Source organism: Cyprinodon variegatus, unplaced genomic scaffold, assembly GCF_000732505.1.
Source record: "Cyprinodon variegatus isolate N-32 unplaced genomic scaffold, C_variegatus-1.0 Scaffold308, whole genome shotgun sequence".
In the NCBI taxonomy this organism is placed as follows: domain Eukaryota; kingdom Metazoa; phylum Chordata; class Actinopteri; order Cyprinodontiformes; family Cyprinodontidae; genus Cyprinodon; species Cyprinodon variegatus.
Genome location: NW_015150761.1, coordinates 428,302 through 440,050, shown reverse-complemented (window position 1 = coordinate 440,050; position 11,749 = coordinate 428,302). Strand labels below are relative to the sequence as shown.

The 11,749-nt window shown below is 37.8% G+C and overlaps 1 protein-coding gene across 1 annotated transcript in view; it reads right to left on the bottom strand.

Moving 5' to 3' along the window:
- Positions 1-1,332: 1,332 nt before the first annotated feature.
- Positions 1,333-11,749, bottom strand: part of pcbd2 (pterin-4 alpha-carbinolamine dehydratase/dimerization cofactor of hepatocyte nuclear factor 1 alpha (TCF1) 2) — a 23,272-nt gene continuing 12,855 nt past the window's right edge. Inside the window, exons 3-4 of the mRNA XM_015384225.1 lie at positions 4,603-4,683; positions 1,333-1,538 (exon numbers count right to left, since the gene is read on the bottom strand). Coding sequence (XP_015239711.1) covers positions 1,443-1,538; positions 4,603-4,683 — 177 coding nt within the window. The 3' untranslated portion in view covers positions 1,333-1,442. The remainder of the gene's footprint in view (positions 1,539-4,602; positions 4,684-11,749) is intronic.

Sequence of the window (11,749 nt, the reverse complement as noted above, 5' to 3'; positions counted from 1 at the left end):
TGAAGATTCTCAGGCATTTAGGTCATGGTCAAGCATGAAAAGTTCATTTTAGGCAATACACATCCAACTGCCTAAACTGAACTTTTCAAGCTTAATCCTACTATTGTCCGCTGTAAGGTGAACATACGTCTTAACTTTTCTGCGGTCTCTTAACAGGTTTTCCTTAATAACTGACCTTAATTAGGCTTCATAACACCTAAAACCCCACAGCATGATACTGCCACCGTAGCATTTAACGATGGAAATGGTGTGCTAAGGTTGTAGTTTCTCCCAAAGTGTCATTTGTCTGAGGGCCAACCTTTTTTTTCCCACAGCTTTCCTCTGGTCATTAAAAGTCCACAGATTCTTCCTGCTGGCTGAGTCTCTGTAGTTATCACAGCCTACCAGTTTAGGTGGATTGTGTAGATTGAATAGTTTATATTTGTGCTATCCACTTTCCATGTTCAAGCCGAGTTGAGAGGAGCACTGTGAGATGTTTAAAGCTTGGAATATACCCAAATCTCCTTTTAACTTCTCCACAGCTTTCTCCCTGACCTGTCTGCTGTATTCTTTGTTCTGCACGGGTACATTTTATTCACACAAAAAATAGACATATCTTTTATTGTCCCAGCAGCAAAGTAACTGGGTAATGAAGGCATGCAGATTTATAGAAAGTTCAATAAAAGAAGGAATAAGAGACGGTGGAGTGACGGATTTACAACATGCCTGAGAAAAATGCATAGTTATCAAGCATACTTTTTCTCTAACAAACCTCTGAGGTCTTCAAAGAGAAGCAGAATTTATAGGTTTAACACTCAAGTTGACTCTAGCTACTAATTTGCTGACCTCTGCAGGCAATTGGTTGCACTGGAAAGTATCCAGAGGTATCAAAAGTAAAGATGGTTGAAAGCAAATGCTGATCAACCTTTCCAGATTCATATATTTTGAAAGCTATGTAAGATTTTTCTTCTACTTCACAGCTACACAGAACTTTGTGTCGGTCTAGCTAATAAAATCTCAATAATAACAGTGAAGTTTGAGTTTATAACACTGAAAAATGCAGAAGTTACAGGGATCCCTCCTTTTGCTCCAATCTGCAGAGCCAAACCAAAAAAATACGACTCTGGAGGGGGACTGAGACAGGAACAATGAGTTTCCTGCCAAGTTCCACACAGAATACTGAAAAACATTTTCACTTTATCTTATTACCATCTGCAATAAAAAATAAAAAAATAAACCAGCCAAAGAGAACATGGATGTAAAATCTTTGCATCTGGCAGGAAAAGAACAAACACAGAAAGAAAAGTTTTCTACTTTTCCCAAACTATAAAGAAACGAGCCATCAGATTCCATTTTCAGATTTTATTAATAGAAAAACACAAGAAGGTTTAGAAATCTTGGAGAGCTCCAACAGAGCAGAAAGAATTATTTAAAATTACACTTTAGGATAAAGCGAGGAAACACTACATTGAAAGTGCAATTTTGTCAATAAATTTAGCCATTTTGATGTCCCTTTTAGAAAGCCCTCCACAGTCATGTGTGGTCAGTGTAATTTGGACCTGTGGAAACACAAGCACAATGTTTTTAGCTCTAAACATGTAGAAAAAAATATGTCTACAATGAATTTAATAGTTTTTCTGTCACATGTTTTGTCTAAAGGAGGTCATTCTTATGTGAACTTCACCAGGAATACTCCATATTTGCTCTATATATATAATGCTCTTAACTTCCTTATCAGTGTGTTTTTGGACCATGTTTTTTCTCCCACACTGTTTACATTTGATCACTGCTGCACTTTATAGAATGGAAACGTTCCTTTACTGTCTGAAAAGCTGTACCGAAACAAAATCTCATTTTGTATACACTCTGCATATACAAAATGACAATAAAGGTCGTCTAAGTCAGGAGGAAACCTTATCAGATTTTGTTCTTCATTTTAGTGTATATAATTGGTTAATAACATATGTAAATAAAAGGAAGAGGCGGCATTGTGGCAAATCCCTTTAGGAATATAACCATTGGTAATTTCTCTGACATTTTTAACCATCGCATCCATTTTTATACTTTTCTTCAAAAAGCATGACTAATTTTCTAATCTGAACGTTTGTTTGGACTTCCACTGCTTTATTTACCCTTTATGAATTAATATCGTTTTCAAAGGTAGGCTTATCTTAAGACAGCCATTTATCTGAAAAGCCTAAAAAGAAAAAAAGAAAAAAAACAGCTAATATTTTGATGATTTTTTTTAAGGAAAAACAACAGGAAGACTCAAGAAAACTCTTTATTAATTTTGAGATTTTTCATCTTATAATTTGCCATTCATCAAATTGTGTATCCCACACAACAGCCTGTACACTGTGATTATTAAGTAAAGATGAAGCCCAAATGTAAAAAAATATATATAAAAAAATTTTGCTAATTTATTTAATCTTTTACAAATCTACTTCATAAAACCTTCATCTCGAAGCATTTAACAACAATTAAAACATCTTTATAGAGGTTACTTTAAGCCATATCAACCAAAATTTTGAATAGAGAAAGTATCAAAGTAAGGCAAATCAAAAGAATTGGATAAAGTGAACCTCAACAGTTTTTGCCAGAAGTCTTAGCAGCAAAATGTACCAATTCATGTTTGGTGAAAACCAAACAGCATCTATGTACAGACATGTCATACGGTGTTGGAGGGCTGATGATTTGAAGACCTTACAATCGGCGAGTCAGCCATAAACTCGCCTAAATACTAAACTACTTTGGAATCCCATCTGTCTAGTACAGAAAACTTTAGTTAAACCGGGTCAGAAACAAGCAGCAAATCTGCAGATGACTGAAATGCTACGGTAGGACCTTTAGTAACGGCTGCAAACCTTGATTACTGAAGCCATTTTGTAAACAGCAGTTGTAAATGAGAGTAATTGCTGCATAGGGGCTTTGTTTTTGTTTAAAGGAAAATATGTTGAATCTGGTGGGAGATTTCATGGTTGTAAATATCTTTAAAACTTGGAAAGGACCAGCTTATTTCTAATGATTCTTTGTGCTCTCTTTGGTATAAGCATTAGAATAATCCAATGTAAATCTGAGAAATGTAAGAAGCAACTAGAAAGTGAACTGTTGGACAGGAATCCTCAGCACGGAATGGTTATCCCTCCAGGAGAAGGTAAACTACAACTCAATTCTTTACTGCCTTGCAGCCAAACCGCTTTACTAAGAAAGGCTCTGGGACTAAACCCTGAGGAAATTAGGAGATACAGTTCATAAGGTAGATCATGGCTGCTTGCAACTGCTTAGGCAACTTGTGGCAGCAGTTTTTGCCAAGTGGCATCGGCGTCTGCCTTTCCTTTTGGACCCATTAGCTGTAATCGGATGCAGTATCTCCCATCTGCAGCCACTGCTAAACGTTGATGTGTTTGATTTTAACACTGCCTGTTTTAAAACATGGTGTATTAAGTGCAAGTGGTAGTCTGTTTGGTGGCTCAGTGATACGAGGGTGTTTGCATTCCAGAGAGGTGAAACATTCGAAACCAGAAGGTTACTCTTGAATCTGAGTAAAACTATTCACCCTCAATTGCTCCCCCTGAGCTGCTCAGTGTAGCAGCCCAGGGCTCCCTCAGGGACACAGTCCTATCCTCCCACCGATGAAAAAGGGATCCTTCCTATTTCTCAAAGACCAAGTTAAAAGCCTCTAATTTTCAAGTTAACAACCTGTAACCAGCAGGTACATATTCCTCTGTGTTGATGCATGCTGCCTCCATACAGCTCACCTGGTTGTAGATGCAAACTAGACCTGAGAAGAACGTAGCTTTAGACCTATCCGCTGGTTTAGGTTGGACACCAGGAGGCTCAAACCCTGAACAAGCATTTTCTTCACACATAAACGAATGATGAATATATTGTTCAAAAATATTAGTAGGAATTCAAAACGGATCAAATATTATGTTCAGGCTGAACTTCAATTAGTGCAAGGTTCTCTGCAAGTGTCTGGTTGAGAGCGAAAATGTTGCTTAGAGACCTGCAGCACTGTTCCTACAGCCACTTTAATAAAGAGTGGATTAGGAGCAGCATTCCTCTTAAAGAGTCCGGTTCACCGCACCGTAATTCAGTGGCTTCAGTCTAATGCTGAGAGATTTTCACAGACTGGTTGTGTCATATCACTCCTTTACCTCTGAGGCAAAAGGAGAATGAGGAGAGGATGGGTGAGCACTGGTGTTATGAGGGCAAGGTGGAGATATTTGTGGAAGTTTTCATGAGAACGACTCATGGTTTACCTCCAGAAAGCACTTTTTCCACCATCATTAATCCTGACTGATTTACAGAGTATCTTGAGGGGTTCGGGTGGAGAGATTTCAAGACCTGGAAATAAATTTTCACCAAAAAAATAAAAATAAAATCTGACTTTACTGAGAGATGTTTCATTGCTAATTATCTGGAATATATTATGACCTAGTCGCCATATTTTTTGGAACTGTCGAGAGCTGCTCCTGGTCGCTGCCACGAGGCGCTGCCGTGAGTAGTTATTATGAACCAAAAGCAGGATTATAAACATTAGACAATAAATTTATATAAAGAAAGGGATGTTTTTAGTTACAACTGCATAGTTTCTTTTTTGCACTTAGAAAAAGAGGTTACCTTATTATAAATATTGAACCACTCTGGGTGATGGTTCATCTTCTCTGCCTGCAGGGCCACTCGGGACATGAAGCCAAACGCCTGGAGGGAAAGAAAGGAATTCATTAAAAAAGGAAATCTGGATTTCTAGATTTTTTTTTTCTTTTTATTTTGAATCCATAACAAAAAATATACACTTCAGAGTTTTATAATATAACTCTTAATCAAAAAAATGAAAAGGACATCAATTTTAGTTTTTCATCACGTAGTTATATATAGATAATTCATATTAATTTTAATGAGCAGAATAGAATAGACTTTGTTGTCCCCTAGGGGAAATTTGTCACAGACACAATTGAGCAGTGCATAGTAGTAGCTGCCATTAGAAACAATAAATGCACATAAAAACAAATACCGGCTAAAAACGTAAACATAGGCTACATACAGACTCATAAGAATTAAAAGTTAAATAAAAAAAATTAAAAATACTGTACAATACTAAAACAACAAGCAGAACCCCAAGAAATTGCACATTTCCCATTTCTTTACAGATGTATATAAAAGTTTTATCTTAAATTTTGATGGAGGTGGGAATAAAGTAGTAGTCAAAGCGGTTTGGTTTTGGGGATTCTGAACCTTCTGCCAGAAGTCAGGAGCTCGTATTGTTTATAACGGATGTGGGATAATGGCTTACAGCAAAAAAAAAAAAAAAAAATCAAAATTCATCCTCTGGGACAAATACAATATTATCTAATGTCATGAAGTTATTTTTAATGAATAAATGTTATGATCATATTATGACATTCACAGACATGGATGCAGCTGTTGGATTGACAGTTACTGAACAACAAAAAGTCACTGCAAAAAAAGATTGCTGTTCAGAGTGATGATCCAAGCTTATTGATGGAAAGTTGAGTGGAAGGAAAAAGTGTGGCAGAAAAAGGTACACCAGCAATCAGGACCAGGTCGGTCCAGGGAAGCACTTGAAGAGAAGCAGACACCTGAAGCTCAGGTTAGAGAATCTTGTCAACAAAACTATAGGCTTTGAGCCACACAAATCAGGCCAGAATGGAGAGAGAAATCTATTCCTGAAGTACAATTTATGTTGATCCAGAGCCTTGGTTTCAACCAAGGATTATATTTGAAAATTTCTGCCTGGAAGGCGTAACCCAGATGAAGACCAAAACAAACATGCAATCAAAATATTTCCAAAGATGATAATTTTGTGACGGAGCAGTTTGATGTCTCTAAACTATCTTTAGAGACAAAAGAAATGATGGAAGAAAGAGGAAGGTTCTATAGAACCGTACTGGTTTAAGCTGCTAACTCTAATTTTAATGCATTTGCTTATTTCTATAATAAGGAGCATCATGATTTAATTTGATTTTCAATTATAAGAAACTGAATTAATGGATTATTAATCCCTGAATGAACCACCGTGTGTAGGAAGAGTAAGTCCACTGGAGCAGCTGCCTAAGGTAGAGCTGCTTACATCAGTTCTCCATTGATGAAGGGAAGAACATCCCTCACATCCCTGGTTATGCTAGAAAAATACAGTAACTCATTTTTAACCTAAGGGGGGCGCCAAAATGGCAATTTCAGACAAAAGAAGAGACAAGAAGACAGCACTGTAGACGGCACTATCAATCATTCATTCATTTTAAAAATAAAACCAAAAGATGGCTAGTTTAAAGTTTGCCACAAATCTTGTAGAGGAGATACAAGGAGCTCTTATTTTAACTCATAAAAAACACTTTCTATAGAGAAAAGCCAACACTGAGCACCACCTCATATAGCTCAACCCCCATCATGACAACAGTTGCAAAAACCAAGCTGAACCTTAATAGGATAGTTAATTAAACTGGAAGTAAAACAATGATCCTTATCAGAATGCATGTTTTACAGGTTTCTTTGCTTTGACACATCCGATTAAGAAGGGTTGAGGTTCAGCAAAAGCCTGTTAATCAGCCATCAGATGAAATTACGTGTGATGAAGCAGGACATCTAAAACAGAGGAGCAGGGTTGAAAAATCCTGCATGAATCCTGCAGCTGAAACAAAATTCTGCACGTTTCTGTGCTGAGCAATCAACTGCTGTAACCCAGCGGCAGACATAAACATAATTTAAAGGATTACTTTAGAGATGTAATGACAAAAAACACATGCAGCTGGACTCATATATGGAAAAGGAGCAATGCTGCCATCTTAAGCACAGAGAAGCAGAAGAAGAGTTCACTGTGTGCACAAAGAAATCCCCTCCTTTAGGCTTACTTCCACAGTGATATCCAGACAGAGGGCGTGGACATCGAGAGACGTCCACACTCTTCATATTTCAGCTTTTGGTATGTGCCTCTTGCCAATCACAGGTCATCCAGAGAGTGATTACGGTAATTCTAATTATCTACAAAAGAGGAGAGCAAAATCCCTCGTCATGCTCGCTGTGACGAGAGAGGGGGAAAAACAACTCAGGTAGGCCCTATTTCAGAGCAATTTCCCTCTGCAATCTCAATTAAGTCCCTAAATGCTTCCTCTGTGCCTAATTAAATCAACTGAAATGCCATTGTTTACGGGCCGGGTCTGCGGACCTATACGCCACCTGACATGACGAAACAGAATTACTTTCACAAAGGAAATTGGGTTTAGTCTTTTTAGCGTGGCGGACTAATTTCTGAGACTGCCTGTTTGGTTCCCTCGTGCCGCTACGTGTGTAACACGATCGGCAGCTTGATCAAATTGGTTATCAAGGAAACCGTCTCCTGATCAATTTAAGTAATTGACATATTCCTGCAACTTGACCCCCAGAGGCACCAATTTGGAGAGCAAGGCGGTCTGCTTTTTCTCAGCTTTCATTGGCTCTAATGGAGATGGTTAAGCAGGCTGTCGTGTCAGGTGTTGTCCAAACTTGTCTCCTCTCTTTGGAACTGAGCTTAGGCTGAAACTGCTGCTGTGGAACACTGAGTGACAGCTAAAAGGTTTCAGTGTTAACAGTTCAGGGCTCCTGCACATTGTCCCATTACAAAACATTGATTTTTTTCAGTTCTAGACGCTGTTTTAGAAGAAAAATGGATCCCTTAGAGCTTCAAGACACTCCTATACGGCTGGACATGAGCTTTAAGTCAAGGGAAGAGAGTTCAGAAGTTTCTAATTAAACATATCAAAAAATGCCATAATTTCCAATATCCTCATCAATTTGGTCCACACATTGTATTACTATTATTATGATTACTTTAAGCTAAAAACATCATATGCAGCAAATTAGATATCGAGGAGGAAGCTAAGACAGATGGGTCAACGCTGAGACATCCTTACTGAACTTATAAACTATGTAAGAACTTTTGCTGGTATTACTAAAAGCCCAACAATATATCAAAAGAACAGTATTTATAAAGTAAATATGGTTGCTGCAGTCTTGGAGCAGTCAGCTTTTTCCTGTTGCAGTATGGACATTTACCACAGTCTCCTCTTCTTCAGTCGTGTTTGTGGTGTTCATGAACAGGATCTCAAGGTGAAGTCATGGAGAACAGGGTGTTTAGATGAATCTCAGAGTTTCTTCATTGCTTTAAGCAGTGGTTCTATTGAGGTCTTCAGGCTAGGTATTTTCGTTTCCAAAGGAGCAGTCTGAAACAGCTGGATAAATGGTCAGCTTTGTCCAAAATCAGGGGCTGTATTCTTGGAAGAACTTGTTCTACATAGGCCGGGCCTTGGCTGTGAAATGGGACGATCTAACCTTCAGAAGCGGTTCCTGTCCTTACCTCTGTGTAACTTCTATTCCCTGGTAACCATATAGAACAGATCTGAAAAGCTGTAAAAACCTTTGCCCTGGTTTATTTTCCATTTATTTAATTTTTAAGGGGCTTGAGAAGCTGGACTGTCGTCACATGCATGTGCTTAAGAAAAGCCACCAAGAATACACAAACCCATTTAAGTTTCGGGAAAATTATTTATTGCCTTTAAATTTGGACAGCCTTCATTGCTTTATTATGACAAAAAAAAGCCTACTATTGCAACCTCTGAATCTGGACGCAGCTCTAATCTTGTTCGCAACCAGAAAATGATGGACCGCTTCTCCAGGTCAGAGTCCAAATTTTGAGTCTCAACAAAAGTTCAAATTTGTTAATTAGACTTATTTTGGCCGTGCGTATACATAGGGATTATCACAGATAAGGGGGGGACGTGAAAAAAGTGAGTACCAACACTAAAAAAAAGCAGTAATGGAAACATTTGAAAACTGGTGAGGTAGACTAGAGCTAGGTGAGCAGTTGACCAGGTGGAAAAGTGATATAAGTTCTTACAAATATTGACTCAAGGAGTAGAAGAGAAAAAAAATAAAAAGCATGACATGAATAACGTATATTCCACTGCACAGTTACCTACTTTGCATTTGTCTTTTCTATGAGTTTGTGCTTGCAGCATTAGAAAGTTAGATTAGTTCATAAGGTATGAATACATTTGCTTGCAATTGTATATCCATGGAGACCTAGTGAGGCACGAATGTGGCTTTTAGAGGAAGAGCAAATGCAGAAATAAAAGTGAGAATAGTTTCTAAACTTTTGCCCATAAAAATAAGTTAAAACAATTTCTTTTAAATCTGAAAAGGCTGTAAACCATTTCTGCTCTTATAGGTGGTGGTCCCTCGAGGGCAGTAAGCAGAGCAGAGGGGGACAAAGCTTCCAAAGAGGCAGAGCAGCGTCTGTCTGTCACCCATGGGTCATCTCCACATCCTCCATTTGGGCCAGAAAGAAAATGAAACCATCTCTCCACTGCTAGGCAACAAGTCAACAGAGGTCAAGGGCTCTCTCACTCAAAGTGCTTCGTGTGGCCCATTTGTATTGTTTTGGCCACACTTCTAGAAGACAGCAGGTCAGCCAGCAGGGCGGCCATCCGCACCGGTGTCTCCAACAAGCTGTAGCTGTCAGATAATTTGATGTGACATTACGCAGAGCCCCCATCCCAAATAATCAGAAACACCCGTCAGCAGAACCCCACTATACGCACCCTCCCGCCGCCTTTCTAAATAGCTACACACACATGCTTCCGAGGAGCCATTTTAGAGCTATTACTGCATGATTGTCATACAACACTGGATGAAATAATTTGACGTCGGAGCGAGGCGGTTTTCTCGCTCTCATTGCGGCTGTGGGCTGAAACGCAGGACTCGGTTTCAAACATGTGTCTGTTATTTACAGATCAACTTTCTACCACAGCACGGTCCAAGGGGCTTTAAAAGAAAAAAACTCCTGCCATGTCTTGCCAGGACTAAGTGCATGCAGATTGTGACTCTTCTAAGTAGCCTCTGACAGACACATTCACACTGTAGAAGAACCCACAAGCCCCATCATCACCCAACCTTCACTGCTCTGCAGCAAAATGCCAGGACTCTGATTTTGAAACATCTTGTAAGTTCATTCTCCTTCTGTCCTGCTGACTAAGCTGAACTTATTTTTTAGTAGACTGGGATATAATTCAAAGGGAAATAACGTGTTAATTGTAAAGCAAAGCTGCCAAAGTTCAAAGTGAAAAACTAGAATTTGAATCGTTTTAAATTTTCACACTGACTCACTAAAAAAAAAAAATAAAAAAACTCACTTTGAGGCACCGACAGAAAAGCATACAAGACCTTCTGTCATGCTTAACAACATCATGTAAGAACTTCATACATGAAATAGGAGTCAGATTATGTTCACAGATTTTGGGCAACCCCCCATTACATACCGAACAACAATGAAAGGTTAAAGAAGACAAAATAAATACTCCACATTGCAGCATTTCTGGTTATATCACAGAGGGAGATGAAAAGGGGAAGTTTTTATAGAGCTCCATGCAAGAGACCATTAAAGCAATAGTAATGCTAGGAAAGAGATGGACATATAAGCACTTAGAGAAGAATAAAGTCTGGTCTGGCAGACCAATAACTGTCTGTGGATAGATCTAAAGAATTTAGGCAATTGACTAAACAACCAATGATTAAATCTAAATAGAATATTGTTAATATTTTTAATTTGAGTTTAGTTTAGTTTTATTTTTAACTTTTGTATTTACACCTTTTCCTATTTTGTTTCAGTTAATTTTAAATTTTATGAAAGCATGCACCACTTAAAATTGGCAAAATAATTTATGATGTACTTTGTATATTTTATGGATTTTAAGGTTATGTTTTTTTTTCCACATCCAAACCTTTTAACAATTATCAACGTTTGTGTTATGCTAATATTATATATCCTTTTTTTCCATTCTTCATTATTTTTTCTGTTAATCCAGACACAATATTGTAACCAAAATAAAATAAAAGTAAAAAAATAAAAAATAAAACACTAATTATACAGTTAGTGTAAAGAAAAAAAGGCATTTTACAAACTAAAACACTGCTATATTACATAGTAAGTATTGGATGAATGACTAAGTCTGATTTTAAATACGACTGGGAATCACATCACGTACTTAAGCTGGAAGCAGGGATGGATCTAGAGGGGGCACCAGGGGGTCCAAAGCCAGCCCCATCCAATCATTGGCCACCCATCAGTATTTATATTTTATGGGAAGGAGTTTGTCTTTGCAGTCATCTAGGAGTCTTCTATGTCATTAAAGATAAAGATTAATTGCTCAACCCATTTAAAATATATTATTAATAAACATAAATTAATTTAAACAGCACTGATGTATAAGTATGTGCGTAGCTTTATTAGCAAGGAATTCATGAGAATCTGGTGCGCCTTCAGCAATTTGTTTGGAAAATATAGATGTAGGTTCATTGTGATCAGTATAGATTTACCCTAAACTAGTTTCAGGGGCGATTAGTTTTTTTTCCCCACCCCTCAGCGCACATTGGTCCCTGCATGGACACCCCTGTTAAAATTTCCTGGTACTGCCACCGAATGAAAGCTGATATAAGTTATCAAAAACAAGTTGTCTTATAAATCAAACTGAGCTTAACTATATTTTAACAAACTTGGACCATATTTATCTTAAACAGCCAATTTCTAATTTTATCAACACTCTGAATCCAAGTTATGAGGCTGACTAACTAATCACCATAACATAACTATGCTGCTATGCAGTCACTGTCAACAAAGTCATCAGCTTTATTTACTCCTGAGGATTTTATCACCAATGATTATTTAAAGGAATAGTACACCCAAAACATGATTAGCCTTCATTTTCTACTCACCCCC